This window comes from Leptodactylus fuscus, chromosome 2, assembly GCF_031893055.1.
Source record: "Leptodactylus fuscus isolate aLepFus1 chromosome 2, aLepFus1.hap2, whole genome shotgun sequence".
NCBI lineage: Eukaryota > Metazoa > Chordata > Amphibia > Anura > Leptodactylidae > Leptodactylus > Leptodactylus fuscus.
In genome coordinates, this window is record NC_134266.1 from 258,042,503 (window position 1) to 258,070,405 (window position 27,903).

Sequence of the window (27,903 nt, forward strand, 5' to 3'; positions counted from 1 at the left end):
GGACCCCATAGACTATAATGGGGTGCATGTGCCTGCCGCACACAAATTATGTGGACAGGAAAGTAGATGGTGAAGGACTTTTCTGTCCACATGATCCCTGCGGAGATCTGGCGGCAAGCACACAGACCCCATTATAGTCTATGGGTCCATGTGATTTCACTGGCACACTGCTTGCAGTTGCGTTTGGTATTCCATTCGGGGGGGCCCATGCGGACTGCCCTGGACGGAACAGCAATGCAGATGTGAACGAGGCGTTACACTGTATAGTAGTGGGCCCAGCAGCAGACCCACACCGCTGATCAGTGCAGATATTGATACCATATTAAAAGGAAGACATAAAAATAAAATCTCAGAAAACTGCCAATCTGGGGCACACTGACCCCCTGTTGTCACTGCTACTCTGCGGAAGAACCAGCTTTGCCAATTACAGGCCCCTACTGGTCTTTCCTCAGGATAGGCTCTTAGTGTCTTCTCAGTGTGGGTCCAACACCCTGACCCCACACTGATCAGCTGTCTACTGGAGTCAGACGCTATACAGAGAGGCAGTGATGGCAGCAGAATGCACCATCTGCTGTACTATAGTCATAGCGGAGTACTGCAGCCCTGCTGCTACTGAAGGGCATAGGATAAGAGCTGCAGTACCAAGGCAGAGCGGTGATACAGCAGATGGTGCCTTTTGCCTCTGCCACCACCCCCTGTGCTCTGTATAGCTTCCAATGCCCAAAGGATCAGCAAGGTGTCAGACCCAGCTGATCAGATACTGATGGACTACCGCAGGCTAGATCATCAGTACTAAAATTGACCTGAAAAATCCATTTAATGACACAACACCATATGAGTTATCTAACAGAATCAAGATGCCAAGTAATATGATTGCTACTATCTTCTTATGGGTTGTCAACTTCTCCTTCAAATTATATCATCCTTAAAGGGGTATTCCCATCACGCTTGTTCTTGTGCTCGCTTCACTTCCTGGTTTTCTCGGCACATTGGTGGGCGGGGTTTCAATTGCTCTGCTATCTGCTATGTTTGCAGTCAGTAATGAGGGATTGGTTGTAAATGAATTACCACAGTATAGTGGTGCTACCACTGTTACACCTTACCCTTGTTATACGGTTTTATATTTCTAAACTGTTGCTATAAATTTCTTGTTTGTATTCTTAAAAAATATTTTCAATAAAAATTAATTGGAAAAAAAAAAAAAAGAATTACCACAGTATAAAGCTGATGTAGAGGCTGATGTAGCAGAGTTGGATTTGAGTCAGTTTGTAATACATACAAAGGTACCGGACTCCCAATCTCAGCCCTTATCAGCCAAATTCAATTAAACCGACTGATAAATGGAAGAGCAGGAGATAAGAGCTCAGAAATCCCAGAGCTCTCACCTCCCCCTCCCCTATCTGAGGAGCTCCGTTGCTTGCCTGTGGCAGAGACACACACAGCTCAGAGCTGCTCCCAGCACTCAGCCCCACCCTCCTCCTTGAGAGCAGGCAGCTACCTCACTTGGGAACTGAGCAGATAAGCCCGTGGTCATAGAAACGCAGTGTAAACAATTAAGTGAATAAATTAAGATAGCGGCCAAACAAAGCAGTTTTGATAAAGCAATGTATTTAGAAAAAGTCTTAAATCCACATAAACTAGCAATATAGATAGGATCCTTGTTATGGGACAACCCCTTTAAGTCAAATGACATCATCTCCTGTTCCACAGAGTGTCATCTCCTAACAGACCTGACTGTGTTGGTCACAGACAGTAATTCACAATAGGTGTGACAGGGATGCTGCACCTATGAAGCCAGGAGTGATGGCGCTTATAGTCCTAAACTAACCTAGAAGGATGTATGCTAAAACCAGGGAATAAAAAGACAAGAAAAAAAAAAATGTTTATGAGCATATGGTGAGGGATTGTTATACTGGTGTACAGGAGTTTTAGAGAGTTGTGTCCTTATCTGGATCAGGTAGAAGGAGATCCCGTCAGACAGACATTACCTGCTTTAGGTCATTCTTGAACTGTTTCAGCTCATACCCTCTGGAGATCTTGGGGGTGAAGAGCACGGCCCCATGCATGTGAGTGACGAGAGACATGACAGTCCTACGACCAACGCCGCTCCGTCCTGCCAAGAGAAGGGATCCACCTGGAAAGCTCAGTACACGATCTACTCGAGACATGAAATCCAGAACTTCACGGAACAGGAGAAGATCCAATTCCCGATTATCGCGACTGAACTGAATCACCCCCTGAAAAAAATAAGTAACTGGTATGGATACTGCGAGTCTTCACCGAAAAAAAACATCAGGACGCCTTTAAGGATTTCATGTTTCCCATTAACACACCTTCTTAATAACATCTTTAAAGTCGGAAGAGTTCAACCTGCCGAGGGGTCGTCCATGGGGGGGTAAGGCCTGTCCGGGGGCAAGTACAGATCCTGCTTCATGCAGAGCTCCCCATGTTACATAGAAAGAGTCTAAAAAACAAAGACACAAGACATATACAAGTGAAAACAGAAGCTGAATTCTGCAATACCAGAAACAAGGATGGAGCAGCTTTTCTGGGGCATCATAGTGGCCCAGAAGTTAGCAATGCAGCCTTGGAGTCCTGGGTTCGAATCCCACCCGGAACAACATCTGCAAGGAGTTTGTATATTTACCCCGTGTTTGCATGGATTTCCTCCCATTCTACAAAGATATACTGATAAGGAGAAGAAAAATGTACATTATGATCCCTATATGGGGCTCCCAATCTACATTTTAAAAAAGAAGGAGCAGCTTCTGAAAAAAGTCAGGCCCTTTGGGGGCGCTCTCTTCTTTTCTCACACACAATAACTGAAAAGTTATACAGTGTCCCAATAAATTTTCAATGACTCTTCACTGATTTTTGTTGTCTTCTGTGATAAAATATCATGCTACGGCGTTTTACCAATTGCAAAAGTTCAGGTTAACTCAGATACATCTGTATGTGGCCATGTATCAATATTATAGGTCATCAATATGTGATGGGAGGGGGTCCGACACTTGGGAGGTGGTCCGAAACGGCAATGCTCAGTGACGCTATGGCCTCTTCCCTACGCTGAGGATGTCGTGTTCACTGGTCACATAGTACAGCAGAGGCTCAATCCCATTCAATAAGGTTGAGCTGAATATTTAGGAATAGCCCCCATGATACGTACGGCGCTGTGCTTGGTATTCAGTGACAGACCCAAACACTGGAGCCTCTACAACCAGCTGATCTGGTTATCAGACCCCCACCGATTACAAACTAAAGACCTATTTTAAGTCCCAATTTAAGCCAATGCTCTCCTTCTCACCTGCCAAGTGGTCCAACACATCAGACCCCCAGTCTCCCTGCAGCACTGATATTAAAATATTGTCAAAGACGTTGAGCTCCTTAGAGGTCACAATCCTGTCCCGAAATAATCTTTGCCCTTCATACGCCACAATCTCCAGGACATTGTCTTGATGTGGTGCAGATCCTGAGACGAAACATTCAGTCAGAGCGGGATACTGATGTGAGCTACAATGACACATGGACAGGAGGAGACTGGAAAAGCAAAAGGACTTACCATGGAAAGAGAGGCAAAAGAGGCAAAGAGAAAAAGGAGAAAATCAGAGATCAAGGCAATGAAGTGAGAAAAATATAGATCAAAGCGGCTATAAAGAGAAGCGGTACAGATGTCAGTATGAAACACATGTCAGAGACAAGAGATGGCATTTTACATTTGAGTCCTTCACACATTTTCATCCTGCCTGCAGCCAATACTTGGGGGCACTGACGTGGTTAATAAAGGGGGTGTATGGCACGTAACCACTGAGGCAGGTAAGTGCAGAGGTTATGAGACTGATGTATGTAAAAATCACATCATCTAGGAGTCTGCCTTTATATTGTACCGTTTTATCTTAGGATAGACACAGGTCTCTCAGGCACAAATAAATTCACTTACTTAGATTTCACAACCACATCTGCACCTCATCCCCTCCAACTACTGCCTACTGCTCCCAAGACACAGACAACTCCCTGCTTCAACATTGCATACAACTCATTTATGCCTGGGCGAGTTAATCAGGACAGCGCGGACCCAATGCTTGGAACAGCAGGACAGCACTGTAACTGCAGGACCGTCCTGCTATCCAAAGATTAAAGCGGCCCTGGATATAGATTAGGACCTGCAAACTGTATATCTTGTCACATATAAATCTGGCCAAAGCAGAGACAAGCAATACAAAACCCACCTCCACTTAAGTTGTATCTAAACAGCCCGAGAATCCATTGTGTAAGGATACAGGGTGTGAAGAGATAATGACTGTGATCATCCACCGAAAACTTTAACCGAACCTAAAGAGAGATTAGAAAATTCTGTAACACATGGCATCACGTTACTAAACTGAGGGAAGGACAGACCAAGAAGTCTCCAAAATAACATAGAAAATAGACAAAATAGGAAAAAAAATCACAAAACGCCTGGTACAAAGAATGTCAGACTGTACAATAGCTACAGACAAGTACAATAGTTACCTGTTCATATACTTGGACCATAGACCCTGCTAACTGGTGGATTTTAGATACAGAACCCCATATGGGGTGTTTCTTTAGATTCTGGTGAAGGACTGGCTCTAAATAGGAGCTACAAATGGTCTGCAGTTGGTCTCGTTCAGGATAGCTACACAAGGGGTTAAAAAAAGAAGAATATAAAAAAAGAAATAAAAAAATATAAAAATACTTCAAAAAGTGATATATCAAAATCTACACGGCAAGAGGTAATGTTATGTCCTGACAAATGTAGGACAAAGGAATATATCCTACTATTAATTAATCCTACTATTAAAGTTTGTGTGTATGGATGTTTGTTCCTCAATCACGCAAAAACGGCTGAACGGATTTGCATGAAATTTGCCACATACATACATAGGAACCCCGATTAAAACATAGGCTACTTTTTATCCCGGTAAATGACATCACTACACGACCGCAGTGAAGGAATGTAGGTTCACACAACACTAAAGGACCTGTGATGACATCATCACAGGTCCTTGAGTCATTCTAGGATAGGATCATGCTAAGCAGTGGGCGGAGCTACACACTTTTGTGGGCAGGCTATATAGGATGAAGCTGGACAGTGTGAAAGCTGATGAAAATGGAGCTTCATGGAAGATCAGGAGATTACAGAACATGCAGGCTGTGTGTGGTCAAGCGGAGTATATCGGGTGGAGAGTTTCAGTGAGTACGACGGGGAATGTGTTGTTGTGCCTCTGATGGGGGAGAACTTTGGCACATTTCAGCAACATCCGTTCAGCCCTTTGTAACACAGAAGCTGCTCAGACAGTCACATAACAAAACCCCAGTAATCACAATTGCCTGATGTAGCAGAGCTTACGTGGTGCTGTAACACACCTCTGTAGGCTCTCCATATGCAAACATCAAGAAAGATGTTGGATCAAGAGGGCTAAGGCTCTTTTACACTGTGCAGTGATCGCTGGGGGTATAATTACCAGGTCCCCCAGCAATCATAAGGACGGGGACTGAAGTTCCCCTAAGGCCTCCTTGTCAATGTAACGACAGTGCGTTTCGTGACCGGCGCTCCATTCACTTCTATGGGCTGCCAGCATTGTAATGCACCCGCGGCCCCATAGAAGAGAATGAAGCGGCAATAACACAAATATACTGGCACTCCATACACAAGGAGGCCTTAGGGTAATTTTCGGGCCACCGTGCTGATCACAACAATCAACCACTTATCCCCTGTCCTGTAGAAAGGGAATAAGTGATCACAGCAGTACAACTCCTTTAAAATTTCCATAGAAAAAAGAAACAGAACAAAAGAAAGTGTCTAAGGGCGGGCTCACACCTGCGCCCGGTCTCCGCTTTCAGATTTCCGTCTTCTGCCCGAGAAACTGGACAGGAGACGGAAACCGGCAGACAGTTTTCAAATCCATTCATTTGAATGGGTTCGCAAAGTGTCCACCCGTGAGCGTCTGGAATTCAGTGTCCGCCTGTGAGAGTCTTCTGCGGTTCTGCAAAACGGTGTTTTGGTTTTTTTTAACCGGACACAAAGTCGGACATGCAGGACTTTGTGTCAGGTTATAAACAAAAACGGTTTCGCTGCGGAAAGCAGAAGACTCTCACGGGACGACATTGATTGATGGGTTGCCATCTCCTGTCGGAAACCCACAAAGCGGAGACCGGGCACAGGTGTGAACTCGCCCTAACTTTGTTATTAACATTACAGTCAATGATGATGGATGCTCACAGACTATGCCCCCATCTGCAGCCTTTTTTTTCTTTTCTTTCTATGTAGCTTGTGAGCCCCATATAGGGATCACAATGTACTTTTTATTTTTCCTATCAGTATGTCTTTGTAGAATGGGAGGAAATCCACGCAAACACGGGGAGAACATACAAACTCCTTGCAGATGTTGTTCCTGGCGGGATTCGAACCCAGGACTCCAGAGCTGCAAGGCTGCAGTGCTAACCACTGGGCCACCGTGTTGCCCCTGCAGCCTTTTTCTTTTGTTTTCATTCCGTTGTTCTGGTCCCATGAAAGATCAGAACAGACTTATCAATGGCAGGGTGAACATATGCATTTGGAAGCAAAACTACAGTATTCTGCATTTTACCACTTTCCCCCTCTGCAGGCTTTACGACTAATTCTCAATTTTACTAGAGTTAGGTTAAATGCATTTGAACATGTGAAACAACAGGTCTGTGGAAAAACAACAAAGACAGCACATGAACGATATTTGTGTGCTGCCCTTACCTCCACAGACCCATTGATTTCCTTCATGATCCCATGGCAATGCAAGGCGTGTGTACGGGGCCACAGAAAATAATGGGTCAGTGTGCTAACCATGATCAACAGGGCTCGCACAATGACCATGCAGACATTCGTGTGCATAGAGCCTTAATAAGAGGAAACTAAATACTATGATGTCTCCCATACACAGCACACAGAGAAGAGGTGATCCCACAGATCCAATACTGAGGACCTATCCTGTGGATCGATTTGGGGCTTAAGCCTTTCCTGTGCCTAAAATCGTGCAGCCAGTAATGTTGCGTGTAACCTGAATTGTGGGGACTTTTACTTTCCTCCACATCATTTCTGTGAACTCCTTGAGCCTTACAAACATACTGAGGGAGAGAACACCTCAGCCCAACCAAATACTTACTCAACTGCGCATATCCGGACCACCGAAGTGAATCTGGTTGTCAGTTTATGCCGACCAATGGTGCCACCGGCAGACATAGACGCCACAATCTGAATGTTTTCTAGGCCGACCCATTCCAAGTTATCATCATAAAAGCCGTGATAGGTCAGAACCTTGGAAACATCAAATATGTTAGATCCAAAGCTTTGTAACCAAAGACAATGATATGAGAGGATACAGTGACTAGAGGTATCGGCACGGTCTTATGTAGATACGTAGTATCATAGATATCGAATATTCAATAACATTTCTCACCTGCTGTAGGAAAGCCACGAGTGTGTTGGTGCCCCATTTGTCTGGTTTGGGTAGGTTAATATCTTTCAAGTACAGCACCAGTCTCTCGCAGTCTTTGGGTCTGTACACTCGGCCCATGTTGGTGCTGATCACCAGGCAGGTCTGTGTTAGTTTCTGCAACACATGGCGGGATGTCGTCTGTGCACTGCAGTGAACCGTGGCGATGTGAGTAGATCGGAGCTGAGAAAACGCATAGCGAAGTAACATCCTGAAAATAGAAGAGTTACAAGAAGGTACAAAGCCCTGCCAAGGCTGGGGTGTAGTGTGAACTATGACCTTATGTCTCTTACCCCTTCCCACATCCTTCTGGTCCCACCAGTATGAAGGGCTGTTTGGTGTCGGAGCCCAGCCATGGTCTGAAATAGTCCAAGCCTCTCTGAATGTCAGGAGTTCTGATCACCGGAAGGGCCTGGGGATTCCTGAAGTCTTCAATGGTCAAATTTTCAGGTTTCTCAAAGTTGTAAGACATTAGGCGACCGCTTTTATCATCGCAATAGGTATCCAAAGGTTTGCGGGGGTCGGGGGGAGATTCTCGAGCCCAACTGAAAACCTATAGAAGGTTTCAACACATGACTGTATTTTGGCACATTTTATGATATATAATTATATATACAGTGGTTGTCCAATGACGGGATCTCACTGATCATGAGAAGGGAGTCCCGATCTGCCCATATGAATGGGTGGACATTACATTCATCTCTGATAGGACCACTGGTGACAAACGAGAGCAATCGCCAGCGGATACATAGAGAAGAATGGAGTGAAAGCGGATCTGTGCTCGTGCCTGTGACCTGCTGCTACATTGAAAAGGAGAAAAGAAGATCCTGTTCTCATGATCGATGGGATCGCAGAAGTCAGACCCACAAGGATTAGCAAAATAACGCCTATCCTGTGGATATGTAACGTCTCAACTTGGTCCAACTCCTTTAACCACAAGAAACAAGAAAAAAAATTATAAAGTTCCCCTATTATTTTTTGATATTTCCCTCTTCTGTAGCCCCTCCCCTTTCTCTCTGTGCTACCATTGTTACTTTCTTCTTACCTGCTGCTATCTTATTTCATCTACTCACAATGTATCGATCTCTTAGTTACCTCTTTGGCAAAATCATTCCTGGACTTCATATTGAGGTTTCCTCCGAGTCCTCGGATCAGACTAATAATGAATTGACTCCGATCAGAGCAACCGTGAAGGTGAGAGAGACCGTTCAGGACTGTCCCGATGAGACTGGTCTCCACCACAAAGTCATTCTACGTAGAGAAGATACAAATGTCAATGTCAACCCTCCGCTTGTGATATTAGCCATTCATGTACAAGGACATTAGACAAAGTTCACTGGTACACACACAGTACTGTACAGCATATAGTTGTAGCACAGCATGGTCGCTCAGTCTGAAGTCCTAGGTTCGAATCTGACCAAGTACAAAATCTGACCATATTCCAAAGACATACTGATAGGGAATTTAGATTGTGAGCCCTACTGTATATGAGAGGTCTGGCTGAACTCCAAATACCTGCTGTACATATGAATACATGAAGATGAGGTTCTTGGTTTTTACATTTTGATCAAACTGTAATTGTACGCCCATCTGACACAACAAGGTGACCTCTGTTAGATGGGGCAAAGGTGTTTTTCTGCCAAATCACTTCTTGCATACACCACAAACAGCCTCCTCTCTCTGGACTTTTATTCATGGAGTCATTTTAGTGTAGAGACCATCTAACCTGGGTCACCTTGTCATTGGGAGATGGGCCTACAATTAGTTTTATCAAACTGTAAAAAACCAAGAACCTCATTGTCGTGTATCCTTATATACTGTAGGTAAGTGCAGTAATGCTCCTGCCGCAACTTATGTTTGCATCTATATGGGACAGTGACCGAGAATGGCAGTAAAGTAAGAGGAATATAATATATAGGTTTCAACCCCAAGTCACAGATCAGACAATGTCTGATAATACCATACTAAAAGACTGCGGTTGATAGATGGTTACTATAGGGTACACTGCCTAGCCTAAAAGGGTATCCTAATCTTATGAAGATATGCTACGATATGCTCTCATTTTAGGATCAGATGGGAGGTCGTGATTTTAAAAATGAAAAGGATGTGACTCTGCATTAGAGCAATGGCTCCTCATTGTATTTCCATGCAGTGTCCTGGCCATATAGCAATATCTATCACTTTTTCATGTTATGTTTTTATTTTCTGATTGCAGATTTTTTTATTTTTTTTTTGTACATCATTATAAGACGACCATCTTGTCTGAACTTCTCCTCTGCTCTGTTAACCGCATTTAGTGATATGCTTTACAGCAGAGTCACGCCATAGGTAGCAACAGACTCACTGAGGTCTATGGTAGAGTTTTCTAGACCTGCTCTGTATTGGGAGGTGGAGGATATAAGCTATTGTCCGTAGTGGATTTCAGGATGGATGAGTGATATAAGCTATAGAGGTGTTATCTTCTATTGTAATCCTGTCTGTGATAGAAATGTGGTGAATGCTGCAAAGACATCTCATACAAAATTGACAAGTGTCAGTCTATTAATAGGCTCTGTGCCAGGGTGTAAATTTTAGGATATAGTTTTTTATATTTTTTATAGAGGTTGCAGGGTCCACTGAGATTGTAGATTGTGAGCCCAAATTCTGGTTTTCTTTATTATGCAAATTAGTTCTCTTGCAGCACTGGGGGCGGTCCTCAGCACCCAAACAGCACTGGGGGCGTCCCCAATTCTGGGAGAGAACTCTCCAGTGACACCTCCATCTTCTTATGGAATGCCCTCTCCTTGTGCCTTTTTCTGTCCTGGGTTTCAATCTTCTAGGCCTTGGGCAGAGCTAACTGTGCATGTCCAGGCCACAAGAAAATGGCTGTTTACATAGTAAGCTGATGTAAGCGGCCATTTTCTTGTGGCCCGAGCATGTGCAGTCGGCTCTGCCCAAGGCCTAGAAGATTGAAACCCAGGACGGAAGAAGACACAATGAGAGGGTGTTCCAGAAGAAGATGGAGGAGTCGCTGGAGAGTTCTCTCGTAGCATTGGGGACGTCCCCAGTGCTGTTTGAGTGCTGAGGACCGCCCCCAGTGCTGCGAGAGAACTCATTTGCATATCAAAGAAAACCAGGATTTCTACCGAACAGTGGCTCGAAGAAGACATCTAAAGGTAGGAGAAGAATAGCCTTTCTTAAGGCTATTACTACATGTTAGGGAGAAAAAAAAAAGGATATCCAATGATAGGATCCCTTTAACACCCTGGACTCCATAGTTTTCAACCCCAACACACTCTCCTCATATCAGTATATCAATAGGTAAATTCAGGCTGTACGTTTCATTTACCAGTACCAGGCAGTCCGTTGCTATAATAACCCGCCATTTATCCAGAGGGACTCACATCTTATACCAGTCAGCCATGCAAGTATTTAACATGCCAGCACTGCGCAGGCGGCGGTGGCTTCAGGTAAGAAGTCTCATTACAAGCACTGAAGACTTTCACCCACGGCCAATTTCATTTTGATCAGTACTTTAAAATATTCAGCAATCCCCTTTTTTTCCTATAAGGTTTATGAGAAGAGTGCTGCCAGTTAATTTGCAGGCGGATGGCGATTCCCAGACAGTAGAATTAGCCTCAGCAGGCAGGAATTGCTCATTTCATTACAATATTATGACATGAAGTTCTACTGATTCCTTCCACTTGCATACTAGCCGGGAACACATCACACTATTTAATTCTGTCACAGCCGGCAGCAGCGTGCCGCACAACAGTATTTCATACTTCCACTGCCAGCGGGGCATCTAATATACTGTCAATGACCCAGAAAAGACATAAAATGAATCCGCGCACATATTTCTTAGTAATGTACCTGCTTAAGAACCCAATTTAAAGCTTTCTCAAAATAGTCTCCAATCCAGTTCTCCAAATTATGTCTGTGTGTTTCCGGCTGTCCCCGGAGCCATGAACGGATCAGAGAGTTCAGATCGGTATTTTCATCACTTTTCAGGAGGAGAGAAAGGAAAAAAGTCACAGTCAATTCAGTACAGATAACACGGCATGAAAATGGATGAACAGGACGAGTCCCTGAGGGGGAAGCAGTGCCATTACCTTAGGAATATCATTCCCATCCTGGATATGGTGGCCGGAGAAGCGCTGCTCAGGTCGTGAGTTTCAAACACAAAATTTACATTGGGACCAAATTGAATCCTCTCCCCGCTGGGCATAGTGAGGAGGCGGTTGTCATCGAGGACGGAGTTTAAGGACTCAATCCACTCGGGGTCGATGTCGCCGTCACAAATGATCCAAGAGCTGTTTTCTATTTGCACAGACATAAAAGAAAGGAAGACAGCATAAATATATCGGGGGGGGGGGGGGGTTTACTAACCCTTCTATGTCTGTTGTCTGGCATGAGTAGGTGTAAGGCCCCTTGCGCACGACTGTGGGCTAGGTCAGTGTGGTATCCAGGTTTTTCCCGCATAGAGCACACTGAACCATTCATTTCTGTCGGTCCTCTCACATGTATTACACGGATCAGTGTGTGGTCCGACAGCCACTGAATGAATGGGGCCGCAGAAGCGTGACATCAGTGTTCCGCCTGTGCCGATCATTTACAATCGGCGGCAACTGGACTAAACATGCTACACCTTTGGCACATAGATTGAGCCCCACATAGGGATCACACTGTACATTTTTTCCATATCAGTATGTCTTTGTAGAATGGGAGGAAACCCACACAAACACAGGGGGAACATACAATCACTAATCACTGAGCCACCATGTTGCCCCAGGTTATAGTTTTTCAATGGATAGACAGTGACATAGAAAATGTAAAAAAAAAATTTAAAAAAAAGCTGAGCCACCGAGTTTTTAACAATAGTGGGCAGAGGCCAAGGAGAGCCAGGATGCCTCGGCCAGACAAATGTAATATAATCCACAGAATGGCAAGAGTTATATCAGAAACCTACACCCATTCATGACTGGTGTCAATTTTAATTCTGGTGCAGTGAAGCATGCCAAAATTATTAAGAGACAGGTGACAATTGTGCCAGTCAGGGACTTAAAGGAGTAAGATAAGATAAGATAATCCTTTAATAGTCCCACTATGGGGAAAGTCAGTGTGTTACAGCAGCACAGATAATACAGTAATAATACAAAATACAAATACAAAAGCTCCAGGGTAGAGGCATTAGAGCAGGGGTGCTCACACTTTTTCAGCGTGTGAGCTACTTTTTAGCTGACCAAGGCAGAAGATCTACTAGGGCGGGGCAGGGATGGGCCTATGGGTGGGACTGGGCAGGCTTGTGGGTGGGGTGGGCGTGTCTGCGGGCGTGACCGGGTAAGTGGGCGGGGCCAGGGTGATCGTGACAGCAGGAGACAGCGGAGTTCTGTGGCTGCCCAGGGATCCCCGCTGTCTGCTTCTTCACAGCGCAGGCTGAGAGTTATCTCTGGACACTGGCAGGCTGGGGCTGCGGCAGCCAGTGTCTGGAGATGACTCTCAGCCTGCACTGAGAACAAGCAGACATCGGGGATCCCTGCGTCCCGCGATCGACCCATACGTCCTTTGCGATCTACCAGTAGATCGCGATTGACGTATTGGGCACCCCTGCATTAGAGTGATGGTAGGTACAGATAAAAGATAAAGGTAGAGAAGATAGTAGGAGGGATGTCACAAGTTCAGGATCTTTCAGTTCTCTGTATGGAGTGATCTTCTCTTAGCTCGGTGTTGGTTGTACAGCCTGACCGCAGCAGGAGGAAAGCCCTCCGATAGCTCTTTCTCACACTTAGGGTCAAGCAGTCGGTCACTGACTGGTATTCTGGTTACATGTAACTTGCTGATTAGAGGGTATCCCACAACCAAGACCCCCATCATTCTCAAGAATCAGTAGGATTTTTCACCCCACTACAAGGTACTTGGTTGCATAGTGTGCGGTGCTCTATTCATTTGAATTGGAAACACTGGAGATAGATGAACTCGGCTATCTCTGGCAGTCCCCATTCAAATGAATAGAGCACCGCACACTATGCAACAAATGGGGCAGCGTGCTGTATGACCAGGTGCCGAGGTTGTAACTGGGGTGCAAAACCCCACGGTTCTCAAGTAAAAGAATTCATGTACTACTTAGGTGAAGTCAGCTGCAGTTTCTTGGAGAGATGGAAAACATACCGTGGGCTACCCCACTGATTTCTAGAAATCGGACCCCCACTGAATAGGACATCACTTTCATAGATGGGGATACCCCTTTAAAGAAACTGTGAGATTCCTTTTCATGATCAGCATAATTAAGGAGGTTTCCTCTTCTCAGGATTTCGCCTGTCCTCTTGTCTCCTCTTCCCTCCACCTCCTAATTTTCAGTTCAGCAATAATCCCAAGATGAACAGTATGCTTGTTCTACATTGCAGTTATCTCTGGGTTTATAGAGATTAGAGGCACTGATAAAGCACTGTTCTAGCCCTGATCGCGCCTCAGCAGCTAAAAGCACTTTGCAGAGAAAAAAGAAGAAGAACAGAATGTAGATAGTTTGGGACAGGGAATGAGGCATCAGCCCAACCAGAGAGGTGGCCTGAAGCCTAGGAAACACGCTGCAAACATTAAAGGGGTATTCCCACCTCACATCAGTCTTTACTGCTGTAAAATCTTCTTTCTTCCTGGTTTCTTGCATCATTTGGTGGGCGGGGTTTCACATGCAACCTGCCATTTAGCTCCGCCTCCAAATTTGTGTGCAGCTCCGCCCACCCATATTGGACTATGAAGTACAGGCAACAGCAACTCCATTCTGTGTTATATACAGAGACTGCCTGTCTCTGCCATAATGAACACAATTGAATTAGCTAGCCTGATAACTGGGAGAACAGAAGAAATGAAAGCAGCTCCTCTCCCCTATCTGAGTGCAGGACCTAGGTCACGTGGTGCAGACACAGGAATAGCTAGATACACAGGCTCGCTCCCTGCACTTAGCCCCTCCTCCCTCCCCCCTGAGAGCAGCAGATACATCACTTGACTCATGAGCAGCTAAGTCAGGGCTGTGGCCACAAAGAATTGAATAAAGTAAGATAGTGCTGAAGGAGTGTGTTTAGGAAAAGTCTTACATCCACATTAACAAGCAGTATAGATAGGATCCTTGTGATGGGACAACCCCTTTAAGGAGGCAAAATGAGAAGATACTGGCAAACATAGCAAGATGGTTAAAGCAATGTGTAGAGTAAAACACTCTAGTAAGAGTAAGGTAAAAGGTTAAATCCTTGAAATATCCCTTTAAACATGTCAGTGGCACCATTTGTCTGTAGCACAAAACATTATTACAAACCTACATGTTTTTATATCAGTAAATAACATGCATTTACCATCCATTGTTGGGTGAAACAGCAGGAGCATCTAGTACTATGCAAGCTGGGAAATACAAGAGCAACACTAATACACAGTCCCGTCATATTAATGTGACCACTACCTACTTTTGACATGAACGGCACGTGCCATCAGCCATCTGGGTGCACTTATCATTGTGGAAGGCACGATGGATCAACACAAGTATGCATCTATCCTTGCGGACCATGTTCACCCCTACATGCAAATTGTTTTTCCTCAGGATGATGGCATCTACCAGCAGGACAATGCGACGTGTCATAAAGCTCGCAGTGTAGGTGTGTGGTTCGAGGAGTACCAGGATGAGTTTACCGTACTCCCTTGGCCTGCAAATTCCCTGGACTTGAACCCAATTGAGAATCTGTGGGACCACCTCGATCGGGTTGTTCGCGCCATGGATGCTGAACCGCGTAACCAAGCGCAGCTGGCCACGGCACTGGAGTCGGCATGGCTCAACATCCCAGTGATCATCATCACAACATCCCCTCTCTTCCTGCACGTCTCGCAGCGGTCCGCTCTGCCAAAGGTAGTTATGATGGATTTTGACAGGTGGTCACATTAATGTGACTGGACTGTGTACAAAGATACCATTGTAATGTAGAAATGACTAACCTTGTGGTTCTCTCACCACCTGACGTGCACTGTTTGTTAGGACACCGTCTGACCACTCTCTGGTATCCATGTCTATGTGCCCGAGTAGCTGATGTCTGGGCATCGCTTTAGGATTCATGGTATACTGTTTTACAACCTTTCCAGTCTTTCCCAGTGCAGCTCGTAACATGCGCCATAGGGTAGACTTCCCCGCACCACTTGGTCCAACGATTACAACTCCCATCCTTTGACGCAGTTGTTCATACAGCTCCAGAGCTTTCTTGATCTGTATAGATGAAAAAAGGGCAATGAGTGAAGTGAGCTAAAAGCAAAAAAAGCAGACCTGTCATTAAAGGAGATTCCCAGAATTAGCAAATAAAAACAGTATAGGCCAGCTGATAATCTCCTCCAGTGCTGTTAACGTGGTGGTCTCTACCTGTCCCGTAGAGATGATGTAATAGATGATGTCATCCTTCACACAACCACTGCAGCCCATGACTATGACCCTGTGCTGTATATACAAGGCAGTGATAGACCACAGTGGTTATGTGAACGTTGTACATTACATTGTACATGACATTACCACTGCAAGACCCCTGGGAAACAGCGACATGCTGGCACTGGAACAGCAAGGGATTGACCAAGTGTTTGCTCATCTTATATCATTACTTCAGCCAATCTTGTCATCCCAATAAAACATTAATCCCCTTGAGGTACACTTAAAGGGACTTTCTCATGAATCTGTAGATGAGTAAAAGTTTAACATTTTTGCACATATAAATAAATATTTTGCAGAAATTTCAAGATTTTCTCTATCCCTCTAAGGGTATGTTCACACAGAGTTTTTGCAGGCTGAAAATATCGGCTTCAGGTATTAGGAAACTGTTCTTTGACACTTTTTTTTTTTTGCATGATGCTGTTTTTCATCGTGGTTATTTTCCCCAAGCAGACTGTATGAACCTGGAAACTTCCCTTTTTAAAAAAAAAAAAAAAAAAAAAAGGCTTGTGTTGCATTTTTCACACCTGAGGGCTGGTTCACACCTGCACCCGGTCTCCGCTTTCAGGTTTCCGTCTTCTGCCTGAGAAACTGGACAGGAGACGGAAACGAGTAGTCATTGGAATGGGTTTGCAAAGTGTCCACCCGTGAGCGTCTTCTGGTCTACACGGCGAAACCGGGTTTTTTTTAACTGGACGCAAAGTCGGACACGCAGGACTTTGTGTTCGGTTAAAGAAAAACTGTTTCGCCGTAGAGACCACAAAACACTCACGGGCGGACACTGACCGCCGGGTTTCCGTCTCCTGTCAGCAGAAGATGGAAATCCACAACGCGGAGACCGAGCGCAGATATGAACCCAGCCTCACATTGATTTCAATGAATTTTTTTAAGGCGGAATCAGCTACAGAAGAAAAAACTGCTACTGACTCTCACTAAAATGAACGAGGAGTTTTTTGAGGCAGGATCAGCCTCCAAAAATCTGTGTGTGAACGTATCCTTAGTGGTGACAGTCTGTTTTGTCCCCTACTGAGTCTTAAAGGGGTTGTCCAAGACCTCATATGCTTCGGATTAATTGTGTGCCATCCATAGGTCATCAATATTTGATTGTTGGGACACCGACACCCTGAACCATTTGAATAAAGCCTCACTGAGCCACTGATTGGCTGCAAAGGTCAGAGTGATCCCGGACCTGAACGGAGACTCACTGCAGGATCCCCAGCCAGAGAGGCGAGTACACATAATTTTTTTCTTTCTTTTATTTTTTCTATGACTTTGCACACCCCTTTCCTATTGTATTGCTGGTTCAGTAGTACGACATCGCTGCCTATGAGAAATAATATGAACTTACCTGACTTGGTATGATTTCCAGATTCGCTTCCTCAAAAGCCTGCTGTAAGGCTGCACTTAACTCTAAGTACTCCACATCCTTAAAATCAATTCCAGGGAACACATCCTTAATCAAAGCGTCGCAACGGGAGCAGTCAGCAAATGTCAGCTTTGACATGGTATTAAGCCTCAGAGCTTGAACCACAATATGGCTTTCAGTGACTGGAAGATAAGCAGATGTGTCAGCTGTATAGATTGCATGAAATGAGAATTAGAAATGTATACCAGGAAAGGTATTACCGGGAAAATAGGATGTGTGCAAGGAATACATAGATAGCAGCTGTCTGTGCGGGAGGCTAACAATATCTATACCCTTGTAATGGGTCAGCAACCTGCGGCACCACTGTCATTATCAAACTACAAGTCACAGCATGCCCTGACAGATGCGGCCCAGCAGAGCATGCTGGGAGTAGTAGTTGTACAACAACCGCAGTGTGGCAAGGTAACATACTGCTGCTCTCATCACTAGCTGGATGTCCTTGCATAACAGGTAACATGATCTATATGCCCAGGTTATCATTTGAAGGCCTGTGGGTGACAATACCTGGGACCCCCGTGGAACAGTTTTTGAAGGGCAGAAGTGTTTCCTGAGCACCGCGTCCACTTCATCGTCCATGTGATGTCACATTCATTGGTCACATGACTTGTTCACAGTTTAATCCCAAACAAGTGAATAAACTAAGCTACAATAAGGGTAAGTTCACATGGGGTTTTTTGAACCGGAACCTGAGGCGGAGGCCGCCTCAGGTTCCGGTCCAAAATAGGGGTCGCTGCGACTGGATACCGGCATCCAGTTGCACGCTCCGCTCCGCATTAGGACCAAATGAATGTGCCTAGTCAGGAGGAAGAGTCTTCAGGTGGATGTTGCGAAGCCAATCCGCATGATAGAATGAGCACCTCACCTCTGGTTTGGTCCGGCTCCCAGAAAAAAAAAAAACTAACTGGCTCCCATTGATTTCAATGTGAGCTATCTTTTTGGTCAGGATTTTGAGACGGATATGGCCTCAAAATCCTGACCAAGAAACTCTGTGTGGATTTACCCTTGCAAGCATATCCATTATATAAAATGTACGACGCTGTGCTTGGCAAGTACTATGTTTCTCCTTCAGGCTTCAGCCTTCAGGGGGCGCCCATGTGCCCAACACAGCAGTATAAGTGGAGAAGGCCATGGGCAAGAACGGGAATCAGAGTGTGAATAATCTGCTGGAGTAATCTAGTAGGTTGTGGCCTACAATCACTGTAAAGGGGGCACTTACTGTATGGGGTAACTAAAGGGGGCACTTACTATATGGGGTAACTAAAGGGGACACTTACTGTATGGTGGCCACTAAAGTACTACTGTATGGTGGTTAGAATACTATGTGAAGGCCAGTAAAAAAGGAATAAAGGTATAAATAAAAGGGGCATTATACCGTGTTTTGGGCACCAGGAAAGGGGCATTATACTGTGTGGGGACTAGAAAATGGGACATTATACCGTGTGGGGGCTGGGTGAAGCCCAGTCAAAAGTTTGCTATGGGGGGGCAACACGGTGGCTCAGTGGTCAGCGCTGGAGTCCTGGGTTTGAATCTCGCCAGGAACAACATCTGCAAGGAGTTTGTATGTTCTCCCCGTGTTTGTGTGGATTTCCTCCCATTCTACAAAGACATACTGATAGGAAAAAAATGTACATTGTGATCCCTATATGGGGCTCAATCTACGTTTAAAAAAAAAAAAAAAAAAGAGTCACCCCATCATCTCCCTCGCACATCCTACATTAATGGGTCCCAGTTTTGGAATGGTGCCTGTTATTTGCCTGTGTATAATACTGTCAGCTGCACAGCCATGAAATAAAGAAATATTCCCGATAAATCTTACTATTTAGCTTAGCTCCATTTTTCTTTAATGGCTGAAGAAGATTCCCACAACCTCTGAGGACGGTCTTCAGTGCCCTTAGTCCCCAGTCATAATGCTGCTGGGGTGTCAGTAACTCCCTGTGATACAAAACTCAGTTATTACAGAACATTTTATACTCATATTATAAGGATTATCACAGGAATGTCATCCAGTTATAAAGCTTTATTTTGTAATAGATCTTATTAAAGAAATCTGTTTCCTTCTCCATTTATTGTGTTGAGTCTATGAAGAGGGGAAGGGGAAGGAAAATCTCTACTACACTGAGTGGGGGCGCTCTTCTGACACTGCTACCTAACAAGATAAGACTCTACCGTTGCACAGAATGGGGCAACAAATCAAATAACAGCCTCCTCTTGACCCCTTCCCTCTCTATAGACTTCTGTATGTGAGGTTACATGTCACTTGTGCACACTGCAGACTGGGACAATGTACAAAGTGGCGCTCATCTCACCCTATGCAATAGTCTTCACCAGCTGATGTACCAACCATCTGCCCACCCTAAGCCAGATGAACCACACCATGAACTTTTATTTGAAGGTCGCCTCCCGGAGCTCCAGAGTAATGGAGACGGCGCACACACCGGAGACACCTGGACCTCTCGCTACAGGGATCTCTAGTGATAAGTAGTGGTGAATATATGTGATCAGCAGCTCTCCAGGCCCTTGGGAATACACACCGTGTGTCCACTGGCAGGGGGATGCAATACTTTTCTCCTGGTGTACAGATTTTGCGAATCGGCTACTGAACTGGAGGTTGCCCATGTGCTCCTACTCCTCAAACGGACCGAGCCCTACATGCCACCCAAAAGGAACAAAGTGATCCTCTGCCTGCAGCACAAGCTCTTGTCCCTGAACTCCCCCAAGTATAGCATGCCTCTCATTAGGGAGAGAACGTACATGAATGCCCTGCTCAAATGGCCTCAAAACCACTTCTTCCCATAGTGCCCAATTACAACTATGTGTGTTATAATGGGGGTCCAACACTCAGGACACTCCCTCTAGTTGCCGCCTCTTTGAAGACTGATAAGTGCGCCCCCTATAGCTTGCTGCAGATAGTACATACACAACGCATGAACGTACAGTGACCCCTCAATTGACAAAGCGCCCGCTCTAATCCTTGGACAGACCCTTTTATTCTATGGCACCTGTTCTTGTATTTACCTGGCCAGATTGAAAATCGCCACCAGCTTCCGTCCCAACGTTTTTGCTTCCTTAAAACCTTCAGAGTAAAGAATAACCTCAGCGATGAGCTCATTGTCAGGCCGGGACATGGCGACTGGACGGAAAAGCTGTTTGAGGTTATCGGGCAGCTTCTGCCGCCCACCATAGCCCTTGCCGGCAGGATTCATTGTTATGAAGATACCAGAATTGGGGTCCAACTCCACCTAAAAATAAAACGTGATTGGTACGAAAGACGATAATAGTGTTAAAAAGACCCCAAAACCAGGTAATAAGACACATAAAGGTTCCACCAATGTCCCTCTACCTCCTTCCCGAGCAGCTCGCAGGTCGCTCTGTGGTTCTTCAGAGAATCCTGAATGGTTTGGATTTGCATGGACACCGCAGACAGTACGGCCTCTTCTAGTCTATTGAACTCATCAAAGCAACCCCAAGCTCCACACTTCACCAGGCCCACGAAAATCCTGCCCATAGATTTCACATCAATCCCCTGCAAGAAACAAACACAATAAGAGGAGCACAAGACAGAGAGGTAAACCAGTTGTTGATGGGGCCATTACCCCTCCCCCCCAAACCATGACCCAACACATTATTAGGTTTTGCAATACACGACCTCAAGGCAAGTGTTTGTTTTTTTATTATTTTTTAATTTATTGGCGAATCACAAGGCTTGATATGTTTTTTTATCTAAGGGTTGGGGTTAGAAGATGCAGCGGGGGTCAACTGCGTTTTTTTTTTTGTTTCTGTTTTATTATCTAATCACTTCATTTTTCCTGATTCGGGACCGGACACATTGTTGGGTTTTTTGGCATTAGTGGTTTTTAGGGCTATAATACATAGAGATTTAAAGGCATTCTATCATTAAAATGAATTTTTTTACCACTAACATGTAGGAATAGCCTTAAGAGAGGTTATCCTCCTCTTACCTTTAGATGTCTTCTCCGCCCCACCGTTCAGTAGAAATCCCGGTTTTCATCTGTATGCAAATGAGTTCTCTCGCAGCACTGGGGGCGGGCCCCAATGCTACAAGAGAAATCTCCAGCGCCGACTCCATCTTCGTCTGGATCATCCTCTCCCTGCGTCTTCTTTCAGTGCTGCGGGTCTTCTACGCATGCGCAGTCGGCTCTACCATTGGGCCTCGGACAGAGCCGACTGCACATGCCTGTGGCCATTTTTTTTTGTGCCCCCAGCGCCGGAAGAAGACGGAGAGAGGCCGTTCCAGACGAAGATGGAGGCAGCACTGGAGAGTTCTCTCGCAGCATTGGGGACGCCCGCAGTGCTGCGAGAGAACTCATTTGCATACCAAAGAAAACCCGGATTTCTACCGAACGGCGGCGCGGAGAAGACATCTAAAGGTAGGAGAAGAATAGACTTTAAGGCTATTCCTACATGTGATCTACAAAAAATGTGATTTTAATGGTAGAATCCCTTTAATATTATGTTTTTTGAAGGTATTTTGCATGATTTTTCTTACGTTTAATATGCGATCAAATGTAGAAGAAAAACATAAGAGAAACGTGCCTATTTTTCATGTTATTTTGATTTAGATAACACAAAGTGCTAATATTTTTTTTCTAATAATTTCCCTTAACTAGCTCTCTCTTATGGTTATTTTTATGTTAGTGACACATATTGTGGATGTGAGCGTGACAGTACATATATATATATATATATATATATATATATATATATATATATATATATATATATATATATATATATGTTTTAATATAGCGGTAATATATTATATATAAAATAATCTTTTTTTTTTTTTTTTTTTTTTGCTAATTTCGATTATAAGGCTAAGTTCACCCACAGTTTTTTTGCAGGAAGATGTAGAGAAAGAAATTCCCTCACAAATTTTTATTATTTTTTTTTTAGTGTGCTAATGTTCCCTAACTGGGGCTGATACCTTAGCCCCAAGTCACAGGAGGAGTGCAGTCTCCCGGGGTACACTGGTGAGATGATGTGGGACCGGATTAACTCCTTCCTAAAATAATCCATCTAAGGGAAGGGTCTGGATCCCCACAGGCGTCTTGTTGATGGATGTTTACTCAGATAATATCTGACTGTTATCTGTCTGACAAGCTCTAGTGCGGCCCTGGCAGATATCGCAGCCAACCTCTGGCCGTATGTCAGTAGAGGTGACAGGTCCCCTTTACCTACTTCAACTAGCAGTAAGAGAAGTCAAACTATTACAGTATCACAGAGATCCATTACCCAAATAAAACCAATTTTTAGAATTAATGGGTTTTAAAAAAAAACAAACAGTAATTTTACCTCATCACAATTGAACACCAGCACTTGTCGCCCAAGAAGTCCACCCAGCGCCTTCACAGATTCTGTTTTACCAGTTCCAGCTGGACCATATGGATTTCCTCCCAATCCCATCTTTATGGCCTGAGTCAGAGTGAGGTAACACTTGTCGGTGAGAGGGGTGTAAACCAGCTTAGGAGCATTGCCCTGAAATCAGAAAGCAAATGAATGCAATGAATTTAATGACTGTGAATCTGCAGGCAGGTCTATTACATCTCTATGTATGTTTGGTTACAGTGACATGTTATATCATTATACTCAGGCTCCATGTACACGACTGAGTGCACCATCCGATGCTCCACTCATGGTATCTGATGGTCCCTATCAATGTAATCGAAACAGACCGTATCAGAAGCCACAAAGAGGGGAGTGCATCAAGAAATGCACTCAGATGACACTTGACTGTCGCTCCTAATGTCATCCGAGTACATGCCACCGCAAACTTGGCCCCACATCAGGTGCAAACTCTGTTATGTGCACGTGGCCTTAGCGTAGGTCACCATACTAAAGGCACACATACCATTACTGTACTGTCTAAATAAAATTTCACTTTCATAAAATTTTACAAAAAAAACAAAACACTGGTGCGTTGCTTAAAGATGGGCATATTGAACGCCGTATTTTGTGTGTCCCCTATGCCAGCGGAGGACACAATTAATGATGAAGGATTTGTATATTTGTAGAAGGAGTAGACAACAGTGGGTCGGCTCTAGTGGCGTTTTCCAACTATAGACAATCTTGTGTGTGGTACGACGGGCGTAACACTAAAGCCCCGTCCACTTTTTCTAATCAATTCAGTATATATACCACACGTCTCATTGTATTTACACCAGTAAATCCGTTCATTAATCTCCTCCATGGTACTTTGTGCTTAGAGGGTGCTTGAGCTTCAACAATCATCTTCTACTGAAGTCTATGGAAGCTTTCAGTATTGGCCACTAAACACAAACTGGATTCTAAAGGCCACAATCATTTTTTCCTCCCCTAGACAGAAACTTGTGCAAATAGAAAAGTAGACGATTTTTTTTCTTCTTTCATTTGCCAATTTTACAGGACTCATATGGCCGATAATGTGGTGCAGGTGCTTCCTAAATGTGGTGCTCAGTCCTGTACTTACACCACACATCTAGTAGACGTACACTGATAAATCTATCCTACACTGCTCCAAATCTTCACACGAACATGAGAGGATGGGCCGCAGACACCGCTAAGGGGAGCTCAGGACATATGAATTTTTATGGCTACCACTAAACTTAATGATAGTTGTAAAAATCTCTATGCACTAAGCGTCCCCTAGTGGTAACTGCAGGAACATGTCACAGATCTATGTCAGAAAGCAGAAGTTCCCATCGCAGGGGTGTATTCTACTTTTAGCAGTACGCCACTGGGAATGAGCCCAAAGATAAAATACCTGATATTCATAGGTGTACTCTATCTCAGCATCAACCATCTGTACATAGCACTTCTTATCCAGCTTCATGTAGAAGCGCAGCTGCTTCTTCCATGTCCAGTCGTCGACACTACGGACTTGCGCTTCGATCAGCTGCTTTACCACATCAATGTTATGTATGACATCCAGGATCAGCGCTTTCAGCTTCAGCTCTAATATTCCAACATCATCTACAGGGAGGAGAGACAAGTTAGAGGTCATATGTGAGAGGCTGTGACCTTAGTAAGGATCACCTGTCAGACACCATAGACACAGCAATGACACAATCTAAACCCAGAGGTCGTCTCTAATATCTTAGTGCAGAGCTTTTGCTTCAGTTTTTATTACATGTACACAGGAGACAGACTCTACCTGCACCGGATGTATCATCAATACTGGTGTAGTGCTCAAGCTTCGCTGTCAGCTCGATTTCCACCTCATGGAGGTTGCAGCCACGTATGGCGTGCTCGACATCTTCTGTGAACTGAATCTGCTCAGCTAGACACAGGATCTAAAACGGGAATACAAATATGTGAATGTAAATATAACAGGAAAAGATATATGAAGGTAGTGGCACCGTTCTGTGTTAAAATGCAACACCTCAATGTGTATATGGCAACAAAACATGAATCGCAGGTAAGGTGATGTGGTATCTAGGTGGTGCTCACTGTTCAAAGAAATATCAAAGAAGTCTTGAAAAAATATTATAAAGAGAAACAGGGCACTCACCAACCAAAAATAAAATATTCAAGCTTTAATTCATCATCGTAAAAAAAGGGCACTGACAGCTTACACAGTCGGAGATGGATAAATGGAATGCAGAGAGACTGAAGCAACGACCGTTTCGTGCTAGACGCACTTCATCAGGCTTCCTCTGAAGCGTAAGAAAAGTGTTATCTGTATTTGTATCTACTTCTGGCTGCTTGGATGGTTGTAGAAGGGATCGCAAGCACATACCTCCCAACTTCTGAAGAGCAGAAACAGGGACAAAGTGTGCAGCACGCGCAGCACGCCGTGCCAATTTTAGCTCCGCCCGGTTTTATGTTGACTCCGCCTATTTTCATTCATTTTTCATGTGCCCCCACACAGTCACAGTCAAATTATATATCCCCTCTCCATCTCTCCCCCAGTTTCATATACCCCCTTCATCTGCACCCAGTTTCATGTCCCCCCTCCATATCTGTCCCCAGTTTCATGTCCCCCCCATCTCTGCCCCCAGATTCATGTCCCACTTCTCTGCCCCCAGATTCATGTCCCCCATCTCTGCCCACAGTTTCATGACCCCTCCATATCTGCCCACAGTTTCATGTCCCCCCATCTCTGCCTCCAGTTTCATGTTCCCCATCTCTGCCCCCAGCTTCATGTACCCCCGTCTCTGCCCACAGTGTCATGCCGTTCTCTCCCCCTTTCACCTACCCCAGTGTCATGCCGTTCTCCTCCACTTCATCTGCCCACAGTGTCATGCCGTTCTCCACCCTTCATCTGCCCCAGTGTCATGCCATTCTCCCCCCTTCATCTGCCTCAGTGTCATGCCGTTCTCCCCCCCACCTTCATCTGCCCCAGTGCCATACTGTTCTCCCCCCCTCCTTCATCTGCCCCAGTGTCGTGCCGTCCCCTCCCCCTTCATCTGCCCCCAGATTCATGGGCCCCCTACATTATGTTCCCCTCAATGTTTAACACAAAAAAACACTTATACTCACCCTTCCCTCGCTCCCCCGCAGCTCTCTCCGCAGTCTCACATAGTTGTAGGCGTGATATAACATCATCAGATCGCGCCTACACATGCAGGAGCGCAGCGTTAAAGCAGGAGCTGAGCTATGACAGCTCCTGCTTTAATCGTCTATGTATTCAACTCATCGGCGTCCTCTGGATGCTGATGAGTTGAAACCGGGACATTCCTCACGCCGACCGGGACCGCAGGACAGGACACCGAATCTGTGAACGTCCCGCGGAATCCGGGATGGTTGGGAGGTAAGCAAGCAGCTTTTACTGTATATATGCTCAAATATTTGGTTTGACCTGCTTGGCTGCATGTATTTGCCCTGTATTTACAGTCCAGTGTTCTTGGATCTTCTATACTACAGTGATTTATACTTTTTTTTATAGCTATTTGTTTGCTCCTGTATAGTTACTTCTGGCAGAATGTCAGAACATTATCAGTAATGGATAGGGGAGGCAGACAGCTCCTTAAGTCTGAGGGAAATGGAAAATGCACTGCAGCCATAATGTGATTATTAGCATCAGAAAAACTCATAGGGCATCATGTATGAAGGCTTATACAGACACAGAACAGCCTGCCCATATTTCAACTACTATTTCACCCAGTCACGGTTATCTTGCTGTTACTCTACTGCTAGTCCTGGCCCCCTTCATAGGTCATCTGAGGCAGGTTTCAAAGAACAGGTAGAAGAACAGAAAAGCCCCCCCTGCCCATAGGTCATTCCCTCCGCCTGCATAGTAACCACCCCGATATACAGGTAATGTCCTGCTGCAATGCCCCATGCCTGTCTTTCACAAGATATTTTTTCGGACCTTGTGCTTGTTCATTTTGAAGCTTACACTATACATGATCTGTTCAGATGTAGAAATACAAAATACTCAGAAAACAAATAAACCTACTTGAGAAGGAAAGCGAAGAGGATCTATAGTGCCATGAGACTTCTTCCCGGCTGCCACACACTCCTCCAGCAACGTCTGCAACGTGGACTTCATCTGAATGGCCAAACTGCTTAACCAGACCTGTAGAAAACAAGCAATGTGATGAGCGGGCAGCCAGTTGAAGCAAGAGCCATGGAGTTGGTAGCCCAAACCACGGACTCGGACTCCTCCAACTCAATCTCAGACTTCTGCTCTGACTCAAACACCTTTAGAAATGGCGGACAGACAGAACCAGTAAAGCTCCTCTAAGGCTACGTTTACATCTGCATCAGGTGTCAGACCAGTCAGATCGCCAGATAAAAAAAAGTGCTGCAATCCCAACTTTTTCGTCTGGTGATTTAAAAAGAAAACGGACACCCAATGGACTCCATTATAGACAGTAGGGTACCCCAGGCTTTGCTCGGGTCTGTCATTTTCATTGTCGTTTTTCCGTTTTTCTGGTCCTCTGACGGACCAGACGAATGCAAATCAAAGCGCAAATGTGAATGTAGCATAACTCAGTAAAAAAAAAAACTACTGACTGAACGTAAGAAAGTAAATATGTAACAAACTGAGTATCTAATACTACAATATTAATCATTCTATAATATAATTAAAAATAATAAATCATTATATTTGGAAGCGGCAGTCGAAGTTGGTAACTTTATTCTGACTCCTCAGGTCTCCTAATAACTATATGCTACGTATCTCACCTCCACATCAGTCGAAACAAGAACTTTGTTTCTCAAAGGAACAATCTCTCCTTCCAAGGATTTCATGGCGATGATATTCTTGAAGTCCTTATCAAACTCGACGCTGTTCACTCCTGAAACATATAAGTACATCAGTAGGTTTCTGTTGGGAGCCGCTGGTCACTTCCGGTTACAACAAAAGCCAAATTGCATATGTCAGGGGTCAGTAACCTTCGGCACGCCAGCTGCTGGGGCACTACAACTCCTAACATGCTTCATTCACTTGGTAGTTCCAAAAACAGCTGATCAGGTCTGAATGCTGGGAGTTGTAGTTTCACAACAGCTGGAGTGCCGAAGGTCACCTACCCCTGGCCCTTTTAGGACTACATTCCCTTCACCGTTTTCCCTGCTCAGCAGTGCACCCGGCCATCCAGCTGTGCAGACACCTGTAG

The 27,903-nt window shown here is 44.8% G+C and overlaps 1 protein-coding gene across 2 annotated transcripts in view; it reads right to left on the bottom strand.

Annotated features, from left to right (window-relative positions):
* Positions 1-27,903, bottom strand: part of DYNC2H1 (dynein cytoplasmic 2 heavy chain 1) — a 302,024-nt gene that overhangs the window by 232,686 nt on the left and 41,435 nt on the right. For both annotated transcript variants that reach the window (XM_075266159.1, XM_075266158.1), the window contains exons 29-49: positions 27,473-27,585; positions 26,742-26,861; positions 24,495-24,633; positions 24,105-24,313; positions 22,658-22,840; positions 20,685-20,867; positions 20,360-20,583; positions 19,161-19,276; positions 17,267-17,466; positions 15,444-15,708; positions 11,579-11,786; positions 11,340-11,469; positions 8,583-8,738; positions 7,781-8,040; positions 7,452-7,698; positions 7,158-7,309; positions 4,510-4,654; positions 4,227-4,329; positions 3,305-3,469; positions 2,334-2,464; positions 1,989-2,237 (exon numbers count right to left, since the gene is read on the bottom strand). In XM_075266159.1, coding sequence (XP_075122260.1) covers positions 1,989-2,237; positions 2,334-2,464; positions 3,305-3,469; positions 4,227-4,329; positions 4,510-4,654; positions 7,158-7,309; positions 7,452-7,698; positions 7,781-8,040; positions 8,583-8,738; positions 11,340-11,469; positions 11,579-11,786; positions 15,444-15,708; positions 17,267-17,466; positions 19,161-19,276; positions 20,360-20,583; positions 20,685-20,867; positions 22,658-22,840; positions 24,105-24,313; positions 24,495-24,633; positions 26,742-26,861; positions 27,473-27,585 — 3,698 coding nt within the window. The remainder of the gene's footprint in view (positions 1-1,988; positions 2,238-2,333; positions 2,465-3,304; positions 3,470-4,226; positions 4,330-4,509; positions 4,655-7,157; positions 7,310-7,451; positions 7,699-7,780; positions 8,041-8,582; positions 8,739-11,339; positions 11,470-11,578; positions 11,787-15,443; positions 15,709-17,266; positions 17,467-19,160; positions 19,277-20,359; positions 20,584-20,684; positions 20,868-22,657; positions 22,841-24,104; positions 24,314-24,494; positions 24,634-26,741; positions 26,862-27,472; positions 27,586-27,903) is intronic.